This window comes from Panicum hallii, chromosome 5 (genome assembly GCF_002211085.1).
Source record: "Panicum hallii strain FIL2 chromosome 5, PHallii_v3.1, whole genome shotgun sequence".
Taxonomy (NCBI): Eukaryota; Viridiplantae; Streptophyta; class Magnoliopsida; order Poales; family Poaceae; genus Panicum; species Panicum hallii.
In genome coordinates this window covers 20,554,972-20,581,280 of record NC_038046.1, presented here as the reverse complement: position 1 = coordinate 20,581,280, position 26,309 = coordinate 20,554,972, and the positions used below count along the sequence as shown (strand labels likewise).

Sequence of the window (26,309 nt, the reverse complement as noted above, 5' to 3'; positions counted from 1 at the left end):
GAAGACCGTCCCATTCCAGTCTTGTGGTTGCGCGGTTGTCCCAGGTTGTCGCTCTATGAACCGGTCCTTATGGAGAGTGGCCAACCAATCACTAAGCACCGTGCTGGCCCCCTAAACCAAGTTTCTAACAAAACATCTTTTAAGGAGACGTGAGCCACTCAAGCACACAGCACAGAGGGCCACTCTCAGGATTAAGTTGCATAGATCCATTAATCAAATTTAATTAAAAAGGACCAACAAATGTGTGAGAGCGCAGCACCTAGCACAACTAACCACAATGCAACCCCAAGGTACATATATAAAGGATAAAGGTGGCTAGGAAGTCCTTATAGGCATATAGAATTAAAATGCGGTATGAAATTGTATTTAAAAGTGGTATGAGGTTCATGTTATACTTGCCTTCCTCGTACTCTCCCGGCTGCTGCTCGAACTGCTCGGAAGATGGCTGCTCCTGGTACTGCTCCGAAGGCTCGACGTCTACTCACGATCATCAAGCATGGTCCACACATACACACGTGCACAACAATAGCAAACTATAAGAAAACAGTACACCAATACAATAGAACAGCACACAAAACCAGCCTAGAATTATTCTATGCATTACAACAATCGCAAGAGCGTGAAAGCCAACTAAAACGGAGCTAAGACGCGAAAACTAGGCTTAAAACAAGGTCCAGGGGCTTTTCTGTAAGAAACAGGAAAACCAGGGGGTTTCTATGCAAAAACTGAGGGCCTAAACCTAATTAAACTATAGACACAGGGGCTAACTTGCAAAAACTCCAAGAAAGGACTGAAAAACCTAAATCTAGAGAGCCCAGGGGTCTAAACTATAAAAACAGGACCTATCCGCAAATACTTTTGAACTTCGGGTGGACTGCGGGTTGATTCCTCAAAAGGGCAGGGGCTCTTTAGCAAAAGAAACGGGCTGAAGGGGTATGCGCTGTTATGGGCCACTGGATCTAATCTCTACGGCCCAGATCAAAAGGGGGCTGCAACCGGCGGCGATGGTCACCGGAGAAGAAAAGTCCGCGGCGGCGCGGCTCGGGGGCTCGCCGGAGACACGCGATCATGCGTTCCCGGGGATGATTCACGACGAGATCAAGCCCGGGAGGCTCAGCACGACATGGGGAACTGTTATCGCCGTATTTTGACCGGGCCAGAAGTGGGCCATGGAGCAAGATGGGCTTAGAAGGCAGTCACGACAAGCTTGCGAATCGGGCTTTGTGCGGATGATGGAGGCCAGTAAGGCCGTGTAAGTTAGGAATAAACAGTTAAGATTCGTGTCATGTTAGGTTAGGGTTAGTTAAAAAGAACAAGTCTACGGATTATAAATATGTACCATGAATAAACAAGAAAGACAAAATCGTTCAGCATCAACTCTCGGCGTATCGCCTCCCTTGTTCTAGGGTTTCTCATCGGGTAAGTGCCATGCGACCCCGATCACGTTCTGCGTGATCGGGGTAGCATCACCCTTGCTCGTTCGCTTACACGTTGCTCATGCTGAAGCCTTGTAGATGGTGAGTAGCGTTATTTATCTTAGCCCGCATGGAGTATTTTATTCTTTTTGCACCTTAATTATGCTTCATTCGTTGCTCTCGTGGGCTTGATCGTCATGTTCGTTCATGGATACGATGGTCATGTATTGTTTCGTATTTATTAGTAGATCCGATCTGTTATGGCTAGTTTCTGTTTATTTAGAAGCTTGGTTCGATATGTGCATGATTAGGCCTTGCAAACGAGTTGAATGATCCGATGGTATGCTTTGTATCGGCTCATCGCTTGAATAGAGGTTGTTTCAGGAATCGGCTTTTCGGTTGTTTCTTTGATCTCTGTTCAGATCGATATTCCGATGCCTTCGTGTATTTGTTAGGCTCAACCACGTGTAGGATGTTTCCGATTGTGCAATGAGGGCTTAGTTGTCGTGGGTTGGATTAGAGTGATATTTATGAAGCAAATATTGTTTAAATATATATATATATATATGTTCGCGTGCTGCATGTTCCGGAGACCCGACCCGGTGTTGATGCAATCGGCTCTTTATAGCCGATACCGGGGGGGAGATGATGAGCCGATCACGGCTCGAACTAATCTTTACACATGTCTATGCACGCAGGAGTTTGACACGTCATACCTTCCTGATCGGGTGCAGGATCGGGTGGCACGCCTAGCGACTCTCAGCCAGGGCGTGCGCCGGATCACTGGGCCGTTGACCGAGGGACCGGGGCCCACCAGCCATCCCGGAAGCCTCCCGGCTCCTCGTGTTGCCTGTCGCTGCCCGCCGGCGGGTTTTGACCGACAACACATTCTGGCACGCCCGGTGGGACCCTCTTCATCGACTTCGTCATCATCATCGGCATCATCTTCATCGACTCCGTTATCTTCGTCGACTCCGTCAGTGGTGGTCAATAAGATGGCAAGGGATGATCCGGTCACTTACGAGGAGCTCTCTGCTGAACACAAGCAGAGGTACAATGAAATCAAGACTCAATTTGAAGCCGATCTCATCGGCTCTTTTGAAAGGACTCGCAGCCACGGTGTCAGGTGGAGAGGGTTTTCACCTGAAGGTGCTCTTGATGGAGTAGATCTGTCTACCCCGTCTGAGGATCGTACCAGAGCTCTGCGGCAAGAGGTGAATTATGCGGTGGCTCATTCGTTGCACCGGCATTCTGAAAGTTTGGTTAATGCTTTCGAGCGTGTAGCTTTACGGGTGGTCCAAGAAATTATGAAGCACCAACATTCTCCGACTGGGCCTGCTCTGGGAAGCCATAAGGGAGAGTTGCCATTCCAGACCAGACCCCCATTGCCTTATGCGCTTGCAGCGGCGGAATTACACGGTGCTCCAGCTTATGTGGTTTACAAAGTGGGGGGTGATCCCACGGACCACCAGTTCTTCAACGAGCCACCCAAGGAAATCCCACATGGCTACATGTGTGCATACATTCCGGATAGCAATAACCCGATGCATCTCTCACAGAAAGTAGCTGGAGGGGTTTCTGGAGCTGACGCGGATAAACAAGCATGGCTAGCAACTTATGCTACAGGGCCGAGCCACGATAGTATGCACTCGGCCCCCGGGCTTCAAACAGCGGAACAAATTGGCGCCATTCTAAGGGATCAGTTTGGCATTTTGCCAAAGAGGAGAGCGGTCGGCTATACAAAGCCGTATCCAAGCGATTATGATCTAATTCCATTGCCACCAAAGTATCGGCTCCCTGAGTTCACCAAATTCAGTGGTGCAGAAGGTTCTAGTTCTATCGAACACGTGAGCCGATATTTGGCACAGTTAGGTATGATTTCTGTATCGGATCCACTACGAGTAAGGTTCTTTTCGCAGTCGCTCACGGGATCGGCCTTCGGATGGTACACGTCATTAGGTCCTGACTCCATCCGTACATGGAAACAGTTGGAAGAACAATTTCATATTTAGTATCATTCAGAAGCTGCGTAAGCAGGGATCGCTGACCTGGCGCAGATGCGACAGAAGCATGGAGAAACTGTGGCAGAATTCATTCGACGCTTCAGGGAAATGAAGAATAGATGTTATTCGACACGGATTTCAGAAAAGGAAGCCGTAGAATTGGCGTCGCTAGGGTTATTGAAGCTGATTAGGGATCTGGCTTTTCAATTGGAATTCACTTCTTTGGCGCATCTCGTCCAGAAGTTGACGACGCACGAGCAGCGTCACCCTGAGCTGTACCAAGAAAAGTTTAAGCGCCAAGTAGCGCTAGCTGATACTGAAGAAGCCGATGACTCCGGGGAAGAAGCGGAAGTATCGGTTGCAGAATGGGCTCGTGGCGCAAATCCCGTATCGTGCAAGTGGGTAAAGCAAACAGGACCGGCAAAGGGGTTCGATTTTGATGTAAGCAAAGTGGAACAGATTTTCAATTTATTATTGAAAGAAAAGCAGTAGACGTTTCCAGAAGGATACAAACCCCCCACAGCGCAGGAGTTGAAAGGAAGATCATATTGTAAATGGCATGATTCTTTTACCCACAGCACAAGCGACTGTAAGGAGCTCCGTCGGCAGATCCAATCGGCTATTGAGCAGGGCTGATTGATCCTAGGCCAGACCGCCATGAAAGTTGACACTCAGCCGTTCCCTGGTGTCAATATGGTGGAAAGTCACGATCGGACGGCAAGGCGACAACTGGACTTCGCGCTTGGCATCAACATGGCGGGGGTGGCATCACGTCGACAGAGCAAGGACGGAGAGGCTGATCCTAGCAATCGGCCCCAAAAAGTAAAGAAGGAATATGTTACAGAAAGGCAAGTAAGGTACGTAAGGAATCAACGGCCAACTTCTTCTGATCTTCTCAGGAAATACGAATACCAGTACCAGCAGCGCCTCCATCGGGAACCTCAAGAAGAGGAGTATGAGCGCCGCACCGGGAAGCGCCTAAGGAAGCACGAAGACGCCCGCGATCATTGGCACTGCCCGTTCTTCAGGTACTGTTGGGATTCAGGTATGAGCCGACTGCCTACTATCAGGGATTGCCCAGAGTGTGGACCAAGGAGGCCAGAAACAAGGGATTCGGTTTTCCAGCGGATGGGACCTGCCCCAATCCGGCAAGTGCGGGTTCGGTCACCACGAAAGGAGGACGAAGAAGAAGATAGGTATCACCATCCACGTTGGTGCCCCGATGGACTTAATCGTTCCCAGAAGCGCAGGGTTCAGCGGCTGCGTAGTTTGGAGGAGGCCGAAGCCAAGTACGTCGAGACCTTAAGGAAGGCGCGACCGGATTTGGCAGAACAAGTTCATTATGTGCAGGAAAAGGAGTCGCGCCCGCCCAGGAAGGAATGGCGGCCCAAGTCAACAAAAGCCGATAAGAAGGTATCGGCTGATGCACATCTGGTTTTCATACTTCCTGCAGAGTTCCATGCTCGGACCCAGGAGGAGCCATCGGTAGCCCAACTTGATTTGGGACCTCCGCCGGTGATATTCGAGAAGCCGCAAGCTAAGAACTACAAGCACCTGAAGGCCCTATATCTCAAAGGGTTTATTAATGGTCAGCCCGTTAATAAGATGTTGGTGGATACGGGAGCGGCGGTCAACATCATGCCATACTCAGTCCTGCGCCGTTTGGGGCGGTCCACTGCAAATTTAATCAAGACCAATGTCACGCTAAGTGATTTCAATGGGCAGACTTCAGAAGCCCAGGGTGTCCTCAGTGTGGAACTCACCATTGGAAACAAAACCGTCTCGACTTCGTTCTTCGTCGTCAATAGCAAGAGCACCTACAATGTTTTACTTGGCAGGGATTGGATCCACACCAACTGTTGCATCCCTTCCACAATGCATCAATGTTTGATCCAATGGGATGGAGATGAGGTGGAAGTGGTCCAGGCAGACGACTCGATCGAAATTTCGCATGCTGCCATGAGTATTTGGGATGCAGAGGACCAAGAGCCGATCTCAGGGATGAGCCTAGAAGGGTGTGACCGCATTGAGGCTACAAAAAACGGTGTAAGGCTGGTCTTATCCACCGGCCTCACAGAGTAAAAGAACTGCAAGGAGCGACACGTTGTAGCAAAGCTATAGAGGCCGATTCCTGCAATCGGCCCCAAAAAATCGATTTTGTAAAGACAAGTGTTTTACATAGTTGTTATGATATGGCCAGCGTTGGCAGCCGGCCTTGTTCTTTTTATAAAAATTTGGAAAATAATGGGATGCGTAGAGCGGCTGACCTTAACAATCGGCCGAGTTTTTGTGTATTGTATTCCTTTTCCACCTGCAGCATCGATCTAATAGAGGAAGGGAAGCTAGGGTATGGTTTCACATCGGCTGACGGACTTGAGGAGATAGATATTGGTCCTGGGGATAAGCCACGACCAACGTTCATAAGTAGGAAGTTACACCCGTCACTACGAGAGCTGATGATAGCTTTGCTGAAGGGATATGCCGATTGCTTCGCCTGGGATTACACAGAGATGCCTAGGCTAGATAGGAGTATAGTCGAGCATCGGCTCCCTCTTAAGGGCGGATTTCGACCATTCCAACAGCGGACACGGCAGATGAAAGCCGAAGTCCTGGTTGAAGTAAAGAAAGAAATAGAAAAGATGTTGGAAGCTGGATTTATCAGGACTTGTAGGTACGTGAATGATCTCCAGCGTTGTGCCCGTACAAAAGAAAGACGGCCGATGGAGGGTGTGCGTGGATTTCAGGGATCTCAATAGAGCCACTCCGAAGGATGAATACCCGATGCCCATTGCAGAGACATTGATCAATGCTGCCGCCGGCCACAAGATTTTAAGTTTCATGGATGGTAATGCAGGTTATAATCAGATCTTCATGGCCCCTGAAGATATACACAAGACTGCGTTTAGAGTGCCTGGAGCGGTGGGTTTGTTCGAGTATGTGGTTATGACTTTCGGCTTGAAGAATGCTGGTGCGACGTATCAGCGGGCTATGAACCACATCTTCCATGATCTGATTGGCAACCTAGTGGAGATTTATATCGACGACGTCGTGGTAAAATCCGCATCAGTCGAGGGACATCTGGACGATCTGCGGCGGGTTCTGGAACGAACTAGAAAGTTCGGGCTCAGGATGAACCCAAAAAAATGCGCTTTTGGCGTGTCGGCTGGGCAGTTTCTGGGATTTCTGGTTCATGAAAGAGGAATAGAAATTGGCCTAAAAAGTCAGGAAGCTGTACGCACCATGGTGCCACCCACCACCAAGAAAGAGCTCCAGCAGCTCATTGGTAAGATTAACTTTGTCAGAAGGTTTATCTCTAATTTGTCCGGGCGAATTGAGCCTTTTATGGAGTTAGTCAAGACTAGAACCAGTGCTGAGTTCCACTGGGGGGCAGAACAGCAACGGGCATTCGAAGAAATCAAAGAATATTTGTCGAAACCGCCTGTGTTGGTGCCACCACAACAGATAGACCATTCTATATATATTTATCAGTTGGTGACACTTCTATTGCTTCAGTGGTGGTACAATTCTATGATGGCAAAGAGAGGGTGGTATTTTATCTCAGCAGAAGGTTGTTGGATGCAGAAACAAGGTACCCCGATATGGAAAAACTTTGTTTGTGTTTATTTTTTACATGCACCAAGCTTCTCCATATTCTGCTATCAGCTGAAGTAATCGTCATCTGCAAATCGGATGTCATAAAACACATGCTATCGGCTCCTGTATTGAAAGGCCAATTGGGGAAATGGATGTTTGCGTTATCAGAATTTGATATCCGATATCAACCTGCAAAAGCGGTTAAAGGGCAGGCGTTAGCGGATCTCATTGCTGAGAGGGTTAACACCAATATAGCAGCACTTTCTATACGAGCCTGGGCTATGTACTTCGACGGATCAGTTTGTGGAGATGGATGCGGCATTGGCGTCTTACTGGTATCGCCTCGGGGGGCAACGTATTCTTTCTCGATCAGATTACCTGTCGCCTGTACCAACAATCTTGCAGAATATGAGGCGGTACGTAAAGGCATGGAGTTACTTCTAGATGCCGGAGCCGAAGCAGTGGAGGTTTTTGGAGATTCAAAATTGGTTATTTCCCAGCTTATAGAAGAATACAGATGCGAAAGTGAGCTGCTGTTCCCAATGTGGGTTCAATGCCAGGAGCTAATAGCTCAGTTCAGGTACATTAATTTTTATTGGATACCTAGAGCTCAGGAATGCCGAAGCCAATGATCTAGCGCAGCTGGCCTCAGGGTATAAAGCCGATGGGTCAAATCATCAGGTATATTTCCTGACCAGGGAGATTGGAGAGCCGATATCTTCAACTACTTGAAGGATTCGGCTCGGGGGGCACCCAAGAGGATACGATACAAAGCTATGAAATATGTCCTCATAGGGGATGATATGTTTTACAGGACCTTAGAAGGGTTATTGCTTAAGTGTTTGGGGCCAGTTGAATCCAATCGGCTCCTGCATGAAGTTCATGAAGGAACGTGTGGGACTCATCAGTCGGCCCACAAGATGAAGTGGCTAATCAGGCGATCAGGGTACTACTGGCTACCATGCTTGAAGATTGTTTTAAGTATTATAGAGGGTGTCAAGCATGTCAGAGGTTCGGAAAGATCCAGATGGTGCGCGTCCGTAATGAACCCCATCATTAAACCATGGCCGTTCAGAGGCTGGGGTATGGACATGATCGGCAAAATTAATCCTCCATCTAGCAAGGGTCACAGTTCATTCTAGCTATCATAGATTATTTTACCAAATGGGTGGAAGCGTCCCAATGAAATCGGTGGCATCCAAGGATGTTATTCAGTTCGTCAAGAACACGTCATTCATAGATTCGGGATTCCGCAGACTATTACAACAGATGGTGGCTCGGTTTTTATTTCAGAAGAATTCAAGAAGTTTGCTGCTGATATAGGAATCAAGCTGATTAGATCGTCTCCATATTATGCTCAGGCGAATGGACAGGCCGAAGCGTCCAATCAGAGTCTTATCAAGTTGATCAAAAGGAAGATTGATGAATACCCCAGACGCTGGCACGAGGTCTTATCAGAAGCACTCTGGGCATACCGTATATCATGTCACGGGGGACAAAAACTTCTCCTTACCACTTGGTCTACGGCAGGAGGCCGTGTTACCATGGGAGGTTACGGCCGGATCAAGGCGCGTAGAATTCCAGAATGATTTATCCGCTGAAGAATATTCTACTTGATGAGTGATAATGTGGAAGATCTCACGGAACTCAGGCTATGGTCATTAGAGAAGATTAAGGAGAATAAGGCTAAAGTAGCCCGTGCATATAATAAAAAGGTTAAGCCAAAGGAATTTCAAGTAGAAGACTTGGTTTGGGAAGCAGTATTACCATTGGGAACTAAAGACGCGGCATATGGCAAGTGGTCCCCAAACTGGCACGGGCCATACAGGGTTGATCAGGTCCTACCGGGGAACGCAACATGCTTGAAGAATTGGACGGCGTTAAGTTTCCAGTAGCAGTCAACGGCCAACACCTTAAGAAATATTTCCCAAGTATGTGGGCTAACGAATAATGAAGCCGATGGCACCCATCAGGCCACAAGCCGATGCAGCCAGCAAGCTAAGTACCGCCGATTTTGGTGGCAAGACAGGAAACGGAAAGGATTAGAACAGCCGATGCAGTGCCATCGACTTTAGAAGTGCGCTTACGGCAATCAAGTATCACAGATTGTCAAACAGCCGATGTGCCACCATCGACTTTAGGTTCACTACATAAAAACACAATGGGTTCACTACATAAAAACACAAAGTTTATCTGGGCAGGACTGCTGAAGGAAAGCGTCAATAGCAGCGATAGCATCAAGGCGGATACGGTCAACCTCAGCAAGTACCGCTTCATCCTCTTCATCCGCCCCTGGCACCACCTGTTTGCTCAAGCTGTTCAGCTCGGCCAAGTCCGTCTTCAGATCGGCAGTCAAAACTTCTGCCTCCTGCTTGGAACCCGCGATGAGATCCTTCTCCTCCTGGATGCGTGCTTGGTGGCCCGGACCTTAGCTTCAAGGTCTTCCAGTTCTTTCTCCAAGAGGCGAAGCCGATGGGCGGAAGCAGATGTGTCGACCTTAGCGTCGAGTGCGGCCTTCTTCTTGTTGATCGACTGACACATCTCAGCGATGATGGTCCTTAGGAGCGATTGGGAACGCCGAGTCTCGATCCTGCGGCGAGCTTCTGCCACTTTTGCTTGGAAGGAAGAAAGATACCCGGCCGGAAGAGCTTGACCTGGAGCTCACAGGGAGCTGGGAGTTGACCTCGTCGAGAATTTGCTTGACTGCACTGGAATCCTGAATCAGGGCGGAGATTGGACCCGACAGAAGATCCTTCACGCGGAGAAGTTGATCGGCAGTGCTGGTCAGGCCCGAGGGAGAGTCATCAGCCTCCAATATGGTCGACCCGATCGAGGCAGGGTCGAACGCAAGGGCTCTGAAAGGTCCAGGTTCTGGAGGAAAAGAGGGTGAGACAGGCATTGAGGAGAAGACCAAAATAGTTACAAAGAAAAGGCATACCTGTCCTGAAAGGGAAGTGGCGATGGCCAACGAAGGGGCGATCGGCTCCCGGAGTACGTTCCCTCCAAGGAATAAACGGTGGCGGCAGGGGCCACATGAACCGCACCTCCAGAGGAAGAAGCGACAACCGACGGGGTAGCAGTCGGCTCTGCGGGAGCAACAGCCGATGAGATGGCGATCGGCTCTGCTGGGCGTACCTCTCGTGCAGGGGAATCGGCAGTAGCTGAGGCGGGAGAGGATCCTTCAAACAGGGGCCAACGAGGGATGTAGTCACGACCGGCGCCTGCAGACTTGGCGAAGCAGCTGGGACAACAGCCGATACAGAAGGGTCCTCCAAGATTGTTGCACCGGGATCACGGAGAGTGATCAAGGCCCTGATAGGCGCATCCACATCCTCTGGCACTTCCGAAGATGAGCCTTTCTGGCATGGGGGCTCCTCCCCGCTGGAGACTTCTACAACGGCAGGCTACAAGAGAAGAGAGCAACATCAAAGGAGACATGAACAAAACCCGATTGCAAAGCGGGAGGAGGGGCCAAACCTGGTTGATGACTGGAGATGATGGATTAGGGGAGGACGGCGCAGCTTCCTTCCGGACCTTTTTGACAAGAATCTTCCTCGTCTTAGTGCGGGCCCGGGGGGCAGCAGCTTCAGAAAGTCGTTTTCGCTTGGGGGTCAATTTAACGGTGCTCGGCTGAATCTGCATCACACTTTTTGAAGGAGGGGGTGCATTCCTGCCAAAGAGGACCACAGGAGCAACCGCCCGGAAACAAAAAGGCGATCCATCCTCGTTCATCGGCTCTGGGCCGTCTTCTTGCTGCAGAAACAGAAAATGGATTCAGGAAGGATCTAGCAAAGTTTAAAGAAGGAACGTTAATCCAAAAGTCGGTACCTCTCCAGCGGGAATGTCATACTCGGGGTGAATCTGCTGTAGCATCGGACCCAGAGCTCTTCGGAAAATGTGAGTTTTCCACATCGTCCACCATCCCTCAAAGTCGACAGCCGAAGAGGTAAAGGTAAAATTGGCAGGGACAGATAAGGAAAGGTCTGTAAACAGGCTATAGCATCTTTGGGCGGTCAGAGCGTCAGGGAGGTCCACCCTGTTTGATGTCAACAGGTGGAGAAGGAAGTGGGGAGGCACCTGCGCAAGACCAAACTGCCGGGCTGCTACGACCGGCTGGTAAAACTCATAACCAGAGGATCCGATTAGAAGTACTCATGCCAACTGGGAGAAGACAGGGCCGAACCATAATGGAGTAAAGGCGCCTAGTGTCAGCGTCACAGTCAATATCGGCTAATCGGAAGGCAGCCGGGTTCTCGAAGAGTTCAGAATTGGCATAAGGAAGAAAGTTTGGGTTATCAAGGCCTTTATAGAAAATCTTGAACCAGCGGGAAGCGCTTAGAGGATTCAATTTCCCACCAGGGAGATTGTATAAGGCCTGCCCGAAACTAGTACACCTAATCAGTCTCCCACTCAGATCAGGGAAGGAATTGCCGACTAAGGAAGGGAAATCAGGGTCAGAACTTTGGAAATAAAGACGAGCCCACAACTGAATGAACCACCATGAGCCACCAGTTCTGATCTTCTTCTGAGAAAGGAGGCTAGAAGTCATCAGATGGAGATATCTGTAAAGTTCCCCCAAAAAAAGTCTACCGAGGCCAATAGGTTGACCCTTGGCCAGCTCATAAGCCAAGGAAAGGTAGTTCTTGGTCGGGGCAAGGGAAGGGCCACAGAAGAGGAAGTGTTCAAGCCATAGGTTTAGAAAGGCCGTGTGCTCCTTCTCCGATACAGGGCCTTTGCTCTTCTGGTGTTGGCTCAGGTATGTGCTCCAGTTAGTACATTCAGTTTTGGAAGACAGTTTGTAAGGGACTACATGGAGGCTGTAGGCAGAAGGGCAAGCTGATGATACGTCTAGGCCGGTGATCATCACAACATCTAGCAATGTTGGTGCCAATGGGCTATGCCCGAAGAGGAAACAGTTCAAGGCGTCAGACCAGAAATAGCCGATGGTCTTCAGAAGGTTCTCATCTTTTTCAAGGGGGGAAAGGGACAGAGACAGAGCATCGGCTATCCCGATTGATTCCCATAAGGGCTGGTAGGTGTTCGCTACTCCGTTGTACCAAACTATCCAACCTTCAGGGGGATTTGGCCAGGCGCGGAGGCTATCCGACCAAGATTCTAGGTCTATATCCTGACTCACAAAGGGGATTCAGTTGGCTTCGCACGAGATCAGATCTATGGGTTTCTCGTAGGAACGAGGTCCAAGGCAGAAAGAATTGGGGGAAGAAGGGTGCGGTAAGAAGATATCGGAAGCCTGAAAAAACCCCAAGAAATCAAGATTGCCGAGGAAAGAGTCATTTAACCGCGCAGTAAAATTTGCGGATGCCGCATTAAATTAATGGGGGTCGGAGTTTACCTTCAAACCAAAGGCGGCGGCGGCGGTACGCGAAGATTCCGCCATCGGGAATCTTGAATCGAGACCCTGGAGAGTGGATCTAGGTTTGGCGGCGCAAGATCGGATGTGTGTCTCAAGGACCAGGGAGGATCTTGCGGCTAGGGTTTGTGAGCGAAAAGAAAATCGGAGTTGACTTGGATCCCAGAATCTACAGAGATGTGCGTTGAATTGAAAGGCCGACAGAGGGTAAAGTAAATTGAAGGGGCTATGTCGGATCCGGATCGGTATATCCTAAGGCCGATGCGTTGCCATCGGCTTTTGAACATATTATTGTGCGCGAGAAGAGTTGCTGATACAAAAGCGGATTACATTCATAGCGAGGCAGTAAAAACAAAAGAGGAGCTAACTACTCCTAAAGATGACCTGGTAGGGATGCTACGGTCTACCACCAGTACACACCAGAGGTCTTGCGGCGCTTGGACGGTGGAGCAATGCTAGTGCCACTGCTGCTGCTATCGCTGCGGCTATCGTTGTCGTCCCCGCCGCTGCTGCTGGTAAAGCTGTCATCGTCTTCAGCTCCTTCGCGGCCGTCGGAAGTGTCGTCCGATGACCTGTCAAAAAGGAAGGTACCTGCCATCGGATCTTCCTCGGAGGAGATGGAATCGGTTTTCTCCTCTGAGAGAGAAAGGTCCTCTCCCCAAGTTGCATCGTCTTCATCTTCCTCCAGCTCGGCCCCGAGGAGGAGTGCGAGATCCTCGCCATCAGTCAGGGATTCATCATCCTCTGATTGGTAAAGGAAGTCCCATTCCTCTGCATCCCAATGCAGGGGGGCACAGACCTCATAAGTGGCGATTGGGTCTTATTCTGGAGTCGGCTCTCGAGAGGATTCGGATTCATAAGAGATGACGGAGGAGGCAGAAGAAGAAGAGGCCATAGTAAAGGAAGAGAGGAAGAATTGGCGATGGCTATGAGGGGAAATGGTCAAGGAGGGTGCCGGAAATAAGTTTATAAAGCCAACGAGTGGGTGAAATGAATCGGCACCATAACGGTTCCCTAGGAAGCTGGCACAGAGCAGTCGCGTCCATCGGAAGTCGAAAGGGCATGGTTGTACGGATCGGAAGACGAAGGGTCAAGGCGGCGTAAAAAATAAGATGATTTCGGAATTACCATTACCGAAACCAAGGGGGCATGTGTTATCGCCGTATTTTGACCGGGCCAGAAGTGGGCCATGGAGCAAGATGGGCCTAGAAGGCAGTCACGACAAGCTTGCGAATCGGGCTTTGTGCGGATGATGGAGGCCAGTAAGGCCGTGTAAATTAGGAATAAACAGTTAAGATTCGTGTCGTGTTAGGTTAGGGTTAGTTAAAGAGAACAAGTCTACGGACTATAAATATGTACCATGAATAAACAAGAAAGACAGAATCGTTCATCATCAACTCTCGGCGTATCGCCTCCCCTGTTCTAGGGTTTCTCATCGGGTAAGTGCCATGCGACCCGATCACGTTCTGCGTGATCGGGGTAGCATCACCCTTGCTCGTTCGCTTACACGTTGCTCGTGCTGAAGCCTTGTAGATGGCGAGTAGCGTTATTTATCTTAGCCCGCATGGAGTATTTTATTCTTTTTGCACCTTAATCATGCTTCATCCGTTGCTCTCGTGGGCTTGATCGTCGTGTTCGTTCATGGATACGGCGGTCATGTTTTGTTTCATATTTATCAGTAGATCCGATCTGTTATGGCTAGTTTCTGTTTATTTAGAGGCTTAGTTCGATATGTGCATGATTAGGCCTTGCAAACGAGTTGAATGATCCGATGATATGCTTTGTATCGGCTTATCGCTTGAATAGAGGTTGTTTCAGGAATCGGCTTTTCGGTTGTTTCTTTGATCTCTGTTCAGATCAATATTCCGATGCCTTCGTGTATTTGTTAGGCTCAATCACGTGTAGGATGTTCCGATTGTGCAATGAGGGCTTAGTTGTCGCGGGTTGGATTAGATTGATATTTATGAAGCAAATCTTGTTTAAATATATATATATATATATATATATATATATATATGTGTGTGTGTGTTCGTATGCTGCACGTTCCAGAGACCCGACCCGGTGTTGATGCAATCGGCTCTTTATAGCCGATACCGGGGGGAAGGTGACGAGCCGATCACGGCTCGGACTAATCTTTACACATGTCTATGCACGCAGGAGTTTGACACGTCATACCTTCCTGATCGGGTGCAGGATCAGGTGGCACGCCTAGCGACTCTCGGCCAGGGCGCGCGCCGGATTACTGGGCCGTTGACCGAGGGACCGGGGCCCACCAGCCGTCCCGGAAGCCTCCCGGCTCCTCGTGTTGCCTGTCGCTGCTCGCCGGCGGGTTTTGACCGATAACACCAAGCGCAGCGCGCAATATACAACACCCCAAAACAGGACGTAGGGTAGTACGCTACTCTAGCGGCCCGAACCTGTCTAAATTTATGTCTTGTGTCCTTGTGTTTACCTTCAAGTTCCAAATCCGGCGATTCCTCACTAAATAATCACCTACCTTAGGGTATCCTTAGGTAGGCCGACGGTAAAAATACCGACACATTGGAAATCATCTATTGCAATATTAAAAAAATTCACCATTTGCAACATCAAAAACCAGCTGTCACGAGCCCAAACTGTAGGGCTTTTCACCAGATCAAGAAGTCTTCAAACCAACCAACAATTGAAACAAATTGAAAAATCTGTCAGAACAAAATAAATCATCCATTGCAACATATACAAAGACCTATAGCAACAAGGAGAGCTGTTGCTATGAATTTCTGCAACTGAGTCAATAGGAACACAACATACATGCCTCTCAACAAAATCCTCCACCATGACTGCTGCCGCCATAGACCACCCGACCTGAGCTTCATGTTCATCAGTTGTGACACAACGCTTTCTCGAGCTGGAAGGAGGACAAGGTGGTCGTCCACATCACGGAGCTCGGCGAGGAGCTGCAGCCTTTGGCGATGCGCTGTCGCCCTTGTTCGCCGGCCCACCACCTTCTAGCCCGCATCATGAGACGTGCAGGACGGTCGGAGCCGCTTGTCTCGTCTCGTGCCCCACGTGCCTCCGCGCAAGAGATCCATGAGGGGGAAGGGGGCTGCCCTGCTGCTGTAACCATCCTGCACGCGAGGGAAGGGTCTACGTTCCACCGATAGCTTGCAGCAGAATGCATATTGAGAGAGGGAGAGGGAGGGAGAGAGGGAGAGAGAGAAAGAGAGAGATGCAGATGGAACAAGGAGGAGGGGGAAGGCAGAGGATAAAGATGAGTTGTGTCGTGAGATGGTGGGAGCTAAATGTATGGATGAGGGTGATAAGAGGATGGGCCCTAGGTGGGGCGTGCGATGCCTCGGACGCTTGTGTCTTAGAATTACCGAGATTTTTTATATGTTACTTTATCGGTAGTTGTGTTAAATTTTAGTCCATGCATTTACAGTCATTTCCTAATGTCTAATATCTTATTCGTTGTATATAATCATTTGTTTCTCATGTTGAATATTTTCGCTATACATAATTATTTGTTCCTGATGTTTAGATCCATTCATTTGTAAAACTATATGTTTCTGAGGTTCAACATTTTGTTCATCGTATGCAATCATTTGTTTGTATAATTACTTTCTACTATTTATCCTACAGAAATACATGTTCGCGACATTAAATATTTTGTTTGTAGTATATTATAATTTTGTGTGTCATGTTTAATCTTTTGTTCGTAGGAAACAATCTTTTGTTACTAATGTTCAAATGTTTGTTTGCAGGTATAAAAAATCCAGATTAACAAAAAATGTTCTAAAAAAGTATCCAAACATAATAGTAAAATCAAAGTTCAATTTAGATGCAAGGTTTAGGAGTTGGCTTTTTAATTTTAAATTTGCAAGCATGTGGATGATGTCATCAACCTTATCTTTTCTTTCATACCCGCACCGGCTCATCACGACAACCAAGAAATAGCTGGACCACATTTGCAAAAGGTCAATCCCAAAACCATATTAATTGGGCTTATAAACAACAGTTAGAAAAAATAATGCATAACATAGTGCGCGAGAATGATTCCGTCAGGCAACGCATGATTTTCTATCACCTCAAGCGGATGCATAGCCACGCCCGACTTGTCCTCCTCATCCTCCTCAATCTTCTCTTCTTCCCGCTATTCATCAGCTAAGAGAAGTCATTTCATGCTTCATTCTTCATTGGCTAAGCAAAGCTCATTTCAAATGCATATATGCTTATTTAGCCTTCAGTCTTTCACACTTCATTATCTTTCTTTGAGGGATTCGGCAGGGGAGCCCCCTACCTATTTTTTTATATATAAAAGGCGGGTATGTACAAGTGAGAGTTTTTACAAGGCGTCACACCTAAGAAGAAAAGGAAAAACATCAACAGAGACTACTCATAAAACAATTAAGTTTTTCTCCCAACAGCGGTCCTGCCCGAAGGGTGACCCACTTTAAATCATCAAAGAAGTAAATCCTCCATCTCGCAAAGGAAGTAGCTGCCCGGTCGAAGACAATTATCATTCCTGTGTTTTGAAATGAACCAGTTTCCAAATGGACCAATATGCAATCATCACAACTTCTCTAAAGCTAATAGAAGCAAAGGCTTGTCGAGCTTGAATGATCATGTCGAGAAAGGGAATATCAAAGTCCCAAGAGATACCAAGGAAGGTCCAACATGCTTGGCTAAACGGGCAGTCAAAGAAGAGATGAGAAATAGTCTCTTCAACAAATTCAATGCAAACTGGGCAGAAATACGAGTCCAAGAATATGTGTCTCCTCCGCAGCATGTTTCTAGTATTGAGCATGTCTTCCAGAAGAAGCCAGAAGAAAAATTTATGCTTGTTCTGAACCTTAGACTTCCAAGCCCACTTGAACAATGGAGAGGCAAAAATACTTCCTGAGAGAGCTTTATAAGCCTTTTTGCTTGTAAAAAGATTCAATCCCCAGATGTAAAGCCAAGCATCAAAATCAGATTCCAGTCTATCCATTGTTACCAAAGAGTCCTTTAAATCAAATAGTTGTTGTTGAGCTTCAGAGGAAAGGGGCAGCCTAAAATTCAGGTTGTCTGGACTAGAGATAAACTAACAACAAGAGACCTTTTGATTTCTCACAAAAGAGAGTAGCTGTGGATACTTCCATTTCTAAATACCGAGGTCCCACTGATCATGCCAGAAAGAGACAATAGAGTCCTGATAAATTTTATACTTAGCAATTATGAAGAAATTATCTCAGACAGACATGACATCTCTCCACCAGAAGGATCCAACATTTTTCCGGAGATGAGCAGGGGTGCCATTTCTGTATAGGTGATTCCAAGTTAAGTGAACCTAAGGCAGATCTTCATGACTGTAAAATTTGTGCAGGAACTTAAGGAGTAGGGAAGTGTTCTTTGACTAAATATTCTTTGAAGTTAGAAAACAAGTAATCAACAACTAGTAGCAAATCGGGATAGAAGCTATTATTAAAACTAGAAAAACAACTTGTGGATAGGATAATAAACTCCATACAAAGATTTTGCTCCACATGATGCTGCAACCCTAAAAAAGATTTGGAGCTTCAAAGTGCGAAATTCATCGTCTATGTTTGACTAAGCATCTGGCGTGATTATATTCACCAATCATGTATTTATTAGTTACATCATCAATTGTTGCGGCAAATGGTTGTATTATGCCAGCTTTCTGCAAGTAATGGTTTCAACATCTAACTCAAATGCATTTTTCTCATCTGATCCAGAGAGAGTAGTTTGAACTAGTCAACAAACAATGCAAGAAAGTAAGACGCGGAATAGTTTTGCATATCTGATAGATGAAATACTCTACACTATATATTCAAAAATGTTATTGTAACGACACACACTTTTCAAAACCATTGAGACAAACAAGTCTTATTCGTTGAGTGGACATGAAGACATTATTCAAGTATGAATAAATTATTTTAAATTGTTGAATATGTATGGAATGTAAAACGAACAGTACAAACCAAGGAATTACAAGTACAAAAAGATTTCATTTTGGAAACATATCTTCTTTCGTTAATGTTAAAAATTTAGATTTGTTGTTTGAAAATTGCAAGAATATACCTTTGTCACCCAACCAACAGCCCATCTTGAATATTGGGACTTTTGTTTTGGAAAAAACATCACCAAAATGTCATGTTCCTTTGCTCTCAACATTCAAACCACCCTACAAATTTATGAAAAAATCTGAATTTTTCTCATAATTTTCAAATTCATTATTTTGTACATTGAAAATAAAAAGAGTTTTGTTTCTTTAGAATTTATCTGTTTCATTTGTAATTGTAAATTTTAATATTTACATTGATTTTTCTAAATCCCTTTGACTGGAGCGTGTTGTACAGTACAACCTTTTTTATAATTATATGATTATTTTGATGTTTCTTTTTGAAGGTATATAAACAAAGGAACGCAATATATTTTAGGGAATGACTCCACAACAATCGAGTAAAATATAATGGTGTGACTCAATTTTTAGGCCAGTAGGATGAAGCCACGTAGCATTTCCAGCTAACAAAAATTGAGTGACAAGTATCCAAAAAATCAATCGATTTGCCTATCAAACATGCAAGGGAAAAATCGACTGAAAATCCAAATTTGTATCCACTAAATAACATGTAAGCGAGACTCATGGCCCAATAGATGTGCACGTACATCAAAGTTGCATGGCGGTGTGCATGATCGGTTTAGTTTAGTGGCTCGTTTCGATTTGTTCTTTTTAATTTACTTGTGGAGATGCACGTGGTGCTACATGCACGTATTTTAAAAAAATTATTTAAAAATAAAATTAATTTTTTATTAATACTGAGCAATGATGTCTTTCATTCAATCTGCTAACTTTATAAGAAACATAAGTTATATCACACAAACAACAATTTTGTTGATCAATATATTAGATATAATATAATAAGTGGAGAAAATACTTATGGATAATAAAAATAAAACCAAACACACCTTATGGAGCACTGAGCTCGAGCAGCTCGTTTAGCACGTTTCCCTTAGGACGTGTCCAACAGATGTCAAAATCGCCAGCTTACATCAGCATTTATTTGACGTGGAAGATAGAGAACGCAAAAAATGCATCACGCTAGCGAGTGCAGACTCGCTAAGCTGTACGTTTCGCGAGGAGCATAGTGTCTCTGACCTCATGAGCCCAGTTGTATTGGTAAATGAGCCTAGTTTTTTTCTTTCTTGTTTCCTCCCGAGTCCAAATCGGCTGGCGATTTGCCGCCTCTGTTGGAGGCGCTCTTAGTCTGCTTCGACTCGATCTTGCTGTCCTTTTTGGCACGAGAGAGCAGCGACACAGGATGTCCTGCTCCTACATCAGATGTTGGTAACTGCGTGAAGCACGCACGTCAATCGAATCATTCATCACGGGATCGGATATGAGTAAAGGGGAGAATCTACCTGCACATGATGCGGCGGGAGCAGGTGATGAGCACAGCTTCTCCTTGTTCCGGAACGGCGGCGCCGCAACCACGGAGGCGGGCTCGGCGTCGGGGGCGGGTCCTTGAAGCCCAAGAGTGTGCGCGGCGGGCGCGCCTGCGCGGAGAAGGGCTAGCACTAACGAGCATGCATGTGTGGTTCGTACGTGCAGCTAATAGGAAGAAGATTTATTGCCAACGGATGTTGATTGGAGCTAGCCATCACATACATGCATGTAGAGGTGTTTAATTCCATTAACACATACATGCATGTGTGGTTCTTACGTGTAGCTGATAGAAAGAAAATAAGCTTAGCCTAATTTATTGCCCACGGATGATGTTGATTGGAGCCAATCACAAACATGCATGTAGGGATATTTCCATTAACATGTGCACATATTGCAGAGGTAGGAAAGGAATTAAAGAGAGAGGAGGAGGCTGATTTGTCAGGCAGGTGATTAGAAACACAAAGCAGGGGTTGCGGTTGTTCTAGGGTAAGTTTAGGTGAAAAAAGTTTGGCTTTTTGAGCAGATTCATTTTCTAAATTGTGGTTTCGAGGTCGTTTACCAAACTTTGGTACCCGCTTAGCCCTTACAAGTGGATCCTCCGTAAGAAGTACGATGGGCCTAATATAATCTTAGTGAGAAAGGTTTTCGGTATAGATTTAATTGCTAATGTTGGTGCGAATGTAGTATAAGGTTCACCAGCATTGTTGCATACTTTAAGTTGAGAGTCTGGACTTTGGACGTCGTATTGTGTAGGCTACTAGGTTTATTACTAAGACGTGCATTCATTATTGATCCAATATCATGGTTGGTGCGGTTTGTCCTTTAATTTGTGTCCTGATCCTATATCATATGGTTGATGCGGTTTGTCCTTTATGTCCACCACAGCTAATATTTTTGATTGAGTCCACCACCGGCAGCACCTTTCTAAAGATTTAGCAAAAACAAACATTTCACTACTACAAAAAAGTGACTTGAGGAAAATCAAGTAATAAAGAGATCATAACAAGAACACTAAAATCTTACTGCTGCATTTCACCTCATACATACCTTGTTTAAAAAAACTAGAATGGTATCAACAAAAAAAAAACTAGAAGGCCCCCTAAGGCTTTAACAGTCCTGTCAAAACATTTCAGAAAGGTCATTTGCACACATAATTCAATAGAAAAAAAAAGAAAAACAACAAACATACTTTAGAAATACAAAACATTACAGCTTCTTTACTAATTTGATCAGACCAAAAGAAATTACACCATGCAAAAAACTACTTAAAAATCTCCGCGACAAGCAGGAAACACGTATGTCGCCATGAGATTGACCGCTGGCATGCCATCTCAGTGAACAATAGTACTGCAAAAAGAAGAGATAGAAGAAAATGGAAAATGACACATACAAAACACACACATATGGTTTAGATGACAACACGTGATAAAAAACAAGTACAAGAAAAAATTGAACTTTATGGTTCATCTAAACTAACCTAGCTGATCTTGCTTCAATAACCACGCACTAATGAGCTAAACCCACAACAACAAACAAAATGCACGTTGGTGAAAACGAAACCTAGCTAGCTGCGAGCCACTTGTTCTCGGCCTTCTCGCTCACACAGGAGGCAGGAGCCCTGGAGTTCCTGTCTCTGTCCAGCAGTACTAGTGGCGGGCCTGGCTCCAGCGCGAGCTCGCTTGCTGGGCCGGCCTGGCACGATAGGCAAACAACCGGCGTACAAAAAATCGAGTGAGAATTGGAAATTACTCGAGTGTTAGTTAGGAATTCCGTATATTTTTTTGAAAGAAACTCTGGAAAAAGGAGAAAAAATTTGCAGTTGTGATGGGCTGCGCGTTCTGAGAAATGAACTAGTACATTACGCGCGCCCATATCAACTTTGTTTATGTTCGGTCATAATCTATTCATGAATTAAATATCATTTTGAATCATAGAATTTGCAAATTAGTAGATCCACATTAATGAGGAGAAGAACAAATCAGAATTCACTGCTTACATTATAAAGAAATACAAGGCTTCTTGACAAGAAGTTCTAGCACTTGCGGTTATATCACAATGAGACCTAGCATTTGCTGAGAGAGTAGCTGTCAGCTTCATAATCTAGGATAGAAATCTAAAATATACATACGGTTATTCAAGGGAAACAGAAGACTTCTGCAAGTGGCTCGTCTCATTCATAAAAGGAGTGGAGATATCCTGCTTCATAGTTTAGAATTGAAATCTAAAATATACATATGGTTATTCGAGCAAAATGAGAGCCTTCTGCAAGTGGACAGGAGAAGTTAGTATTGTAATTAAGGCAAAGAGGTGGTGAAAATAACAAAATGTGAATTTAGAAATTTACCAGAAAGTTAGAAAACCGTGTTGTCACTGGCCACGAAAGGACAATCTTTTTCTACGGTTTCACACTCTTTCGTACTTGTACAGTAGCAGTGAACAGGCGAAGGACACATTTTTTCTTTGGTCTCAGGCTGAGAACAGCAGAGGCTATTGAAGTCAATTAATCTTGACTGCGGCTGCTACTATTTTGTCGGTGGACAATGGATGAACAGGAAAGGAAGAAAGGGCAAAGTAAATAGTAAATACATTCACATGAGCACCCTTATATTGGTTTCTATTAATGCCTCTAAGTTATTAATTATAGTGCTTGCATGAATTTGGTTTCAACAATGGTTGATGAGTATTTAAAGTAGCTTCTAGTGTGATAAGTAATAGGCATTAGATATAAATATTATATATTATGGAGTATCACTATTGTTTGCTGCATCTTTGATTTTTGTCCATAGCCATTGCAGAGCACCCACTAACCCTATGTCAATGATGTTTATCCATGTGCATAGTACTTGCAGTTTCAAAGTGTCCAAAATAACATATCTGTTTTGTTTTGCTCTCATCCGCGTAGCTCATCCAAAATTTGAAGCAATACTAAGAACTCAAGTTCGGATAAATCAACATTGCTATCTATTGAATTTAGCAAAAACTTTAAGTAACTGCTACTGTCAGTGGCATCAAAGCTCTTATTTATGACACAGCAAAAAACTGGAAAACATATCGATACACTACTCAATCCCTTCATACTATATAAATGCATTGTGTGTAGCGGCTGCGATTTAGGGCATGTTTGGGAGCACTCCACTCCACAAAAACAAGCTCCACTCCACCAGCTCCACTTTTTAGCAGCTCCACTCCATCTTTTCTAGCAAAACTTGGAGCTGACGTACGTGTTTGGGAGATTGTGATGCTCCAGCTCCAGAAATATGAGAACTTGGTAGGAATAGTCTATTTTGCCCATGGTGGTTGGATGAAGGGTTGGTTTATTTTTTCCGCTGCTACAATAATGTTCCAATATCATTGTTCAACCAAATAATATTAAATATCGCAATAACTATGGTACAAAATCAATATTTTATTACAAACGAATTCCAAGCGATAGATAGTGATGTGGCCAACTCATCACGAAAGGCATCCATAGTTTGGGCATTGACCGCGGAAGTTGAACCATCGCGCGCCGCTTGTGGAACGGCATATTTGTTGTATCTTTCCGGTATTGTAGGAATAAAATTAGGATCATGATCAAATCGAGCGAAGTCTTCATCTTCACCTCCATGCTCACGAATGAAATTGTAAAGAATCATGGTAGCCACAACAATCATTTTTTGCTTGTACATGGGATATGGTGGAATCTTCCAAAGAATTGGCCACTTCATTTTCAATAATCCAAAAGATCGCTCAATCACATTGCGGATAGATGAGTGAACCCGATTGAACCTTTCCATAGGAGTCTTAGGTTCGGTACCTCTATGCCATTCCGGTATATAATATCTTTCACCCTTGTAAGGAGCAAGGTAGCCAGGATGATTCGGATATCCCGCATCCACAACATAGTATTTTCCTAAATTTATATAAAGCAATAAGAGTCATGGATTAATGGTAAATGTTAAACATATAATGTCAAATACACGTATGTTACCTTGTGGAGGATGTGGGAAAAAATCTTTATCAACTCTGAGTGCATTGTACAGCACACTTGTATCATGCATAGCTCCAGGGTTTCCCACGGAAACATAAGTGAAACGCATGTCAAAGTCACATACTGCTAGAACATTTTGAGTTGCTATACCCGTTTTTCCAATATATCTCACTTGCTCCTCAGATGAAAGTGCAACACGGATATGAGTGCCATCAAGTGCGCCAATACAATCTTTGAAGTGTGGATATGCACGTCTGTCATCTCTTATTCCTTTATGGATTGTGGAGAAGTTAGGATTTTTTGTCTAATAAAATCTCTTGCCATAGCCATCAAAGCATTTAGAACCTCATCAAATTTCCTACTAATAGTTTCTCCTGAATGCTTGAATCTATTTTGAGTTTTCCTATTAGACTCATTTCCAGCACATGTGTATAGGAAAATAGCAAGCATCTCATATGTGCTCATGTGCATAGAAGATTGCAGCCCATACCTTTCCACCAACATAGTATGGAGATCTAGAAATATTTCATTGCTCATACGAAGTTGTCTGTGGCATTCTCCAGGAGTATTCATTGTCTCTAGCAGCCATCCTGTACCACTAACACCAGATGTCCTTGGTGGGTTTTTAGCAAGGTAGAGATCAACATATATTTGAGCAATTTCTGCACCACCCAAAACAAGATTCCAAAAGACCTCACTCTCATCAGTAGAGTCATCACTATCACTCTCACTTTCCTGCAGACAACAGGCCATATGATAATAAAATAAAATAAGTAACACATATGATAACACATAAATGTAGTGATCACACAATAATAGTTGAAATGACAATAGTTTGGTACAGACCACAATGACCAAATGACAAAACATAAATAAAATGAAAATAGTTCAAATAAAGAAAAAGAAAACATGGCAAGAATTTTATTCCTCAATTGCTATACTTGGCATTGTACTTCCTGCGAAGCCAATTAAATCTAATCTCATTTGTAGGTAAGGTCATGAACATTTCCCTTTGGTCCTTCTTCACAAATAACTCTGTTGCAATATAGTGCTCATCTGTATCGTAGCCTGCTCCACATTCCAACACTAGGTCCATGACTTGTTGGATAGTGACTTCACCTAATTTTTTAGGTGTAAAAGAAGAGGCCGACTCAGCAATCTTAGTTACTTGCTCTTGAATAACTAGTGCTGTGCCTATTCTTGGTTTCTTGGCTGGTTGGTTTCTTTTGTTTGCCAACAGAATGGTAGGAGAAGGAGAAATCTCTTGGGGATAATCTGATTCATCCCCGATAGCAGAATCATGGTCACAATCATCAGGGAACTCATGCAAATTACCACTGTCACCGTCACCAGGCACCTCTTGAGATGGCGGAATGATGGGATTAGAGCTCATAGGATTCCAATGATCCGATTGATCATTAATTATATCACCAAATATCACTGACAAATCATCCTCGTTTTGCAATGGTTTTTTCCTAAACTTTCCACAACCTGGAATTTCCTGAAAGAAGGCAATTGGTGTTACTACAAAATAATTGAACGAATTCCCTAAAAAAACATAAATAACATATAGTCTCAAGAACTCACCGCTTTTGCCTTCTTCCACCACTCATCATCCATATCAATAACACCTCTTGCTCTATCCCATCCTGGCCCTGTTTGCTTCCTCATTAATTTCCTCCAAGCTAAAAAATCGGGTTTCAACTTATCCCATTTGTTCTTCGTTTGCCGCTTGGACAAACGAATTCCTGTGAGGTTGAAAAAATCCTCTATGACCTCATCATAACCTACTGAGTTCAAATGGGTGTTCGGTCTATTCCCTTTGTTAACTTGTTTGGCAAACAACGAACATATAAGCACCGTATTTGCATTAGTCCAATCAATTGAATCACCCTGATCAATATGACAGTAACCACTTTATAACATCTGCGCTAATATGTCTCTACTCATGTTGCCTGCTCACTATACAGTTAAACAACAATTTCACGAGAGGAAGGAAAATTTTTACCGTATCTTGCACGTTCCTCTTGCCTTTGCGCTGTGCCATCTCTTCGCCGGCCTGGCTGCCAAGATCGGACATGCCCTGGCCTGCGCCCAGGCCACCTTGTCCACGGCCGGCGCCTAGGGCAGCACGGCCACGACCGGCGCTCAACGCAACCCGGCCACGGCCGCCGCCCACGCCGCCCGATCCAGCCCGGCCGGCAATGGAGCCACGGCCGCCGATGGAGCTTAGCTCCTCCACTTCGTCGCCGAGGTCGCCGCTGCCAAGGCCGGCCGCAGGAGCCGGCGGAACAAATGGAGAGCGAGCACTGGCAGAGCCTTCCATTTTCGTAGGGGGCGGGCAGGGGGCCACGCGGTGGGGGGTAGCAGTGGGCCGCGCGGAGGGGGGGAGCAGGGGCGGCCGTGCGCAGGGCGAGCAGTGGGCGGCGCGGTGGGGGGAGCAGTGGGGGCGGCCGTGAGGGCGTCGCGAGGGGGAAGGAGCAGGGGGGTGCGCGCGCGGGGGGAATGAGGAGCAGGGGGCGGGCGGCGG

General features: G+C 45.6%; 2 protein-coding genes and 1 long non-coding RNA gene across 3 annotated transcripts; all 3 read right to left on the bottom strand.

The window, feature by feature from the left end:
• Window positions 1-6,481: 6,481 nt before the first annotated feature.
• Window positions 6,482-10,890, bottom strand: LOC112892550. Its single transcript, XM_025959690.1, has 4 exons — window positions 10,841-10,890; window positions 10,490-10,765; window positions 10,148-10,416; window positions 6,482-6,527 (listed from the first exon to the last, which is right to left on the bottom strand). Exons 1-4 carry the CDS (start codon window positions 10,883-10,885, stop codon window positions 6,482-6,484), a joined length of 636 nt encoding a protein of 211 aa, XP_025815475.1. The 5' UTR covers window positions 10,886-10,890.
• A 12,317-nt stretch (window positions 10,891-23,207) lies between these two features.
• On the bottom strand, window positions 23,208-24,507 carry LOC112891940. The gene is made up of 3 exons (XR_003228625.1): window positions 24,270-24,507; window positions 23,780-24,167; window positions 23,208-23,701 (listed from the first exon to the last, which is right to left on the bottom strand). It is a non-coding gene; the product is annotated as an uncharacterized LOC112891940 (long non-coding RNA).
• Window positions 24,508-24,578: 71 nt separating this feature from the next.
• LOC112891937 (L10-interacting MYB domain-containing protein-like) lies at window positions 24,579-26,056 on the bottom strand. The gene is made up of 3 exons (XM_025958950.1): window positions 25,788-26,056; window positions 25,367-25,672; window positions 24,579-25,280 (listed from the first exon to the last, which is right to left on the bottom strand). The coding sequence occupies exons 1-3, from the start codon at window positions 25,857-25,859 to the stop codon at window positions 24,708-24,710; spliced, it is 951 nt and encodes a 316-aa protein (XP_025814735.1). The 5' UTR covers window positions 25,860-26,056; the 3' UTR covers window positions 24,579-24,707.
• Between the last annotated feature and the right edge of the window lie 253 nt (window positions 26,057-26,309).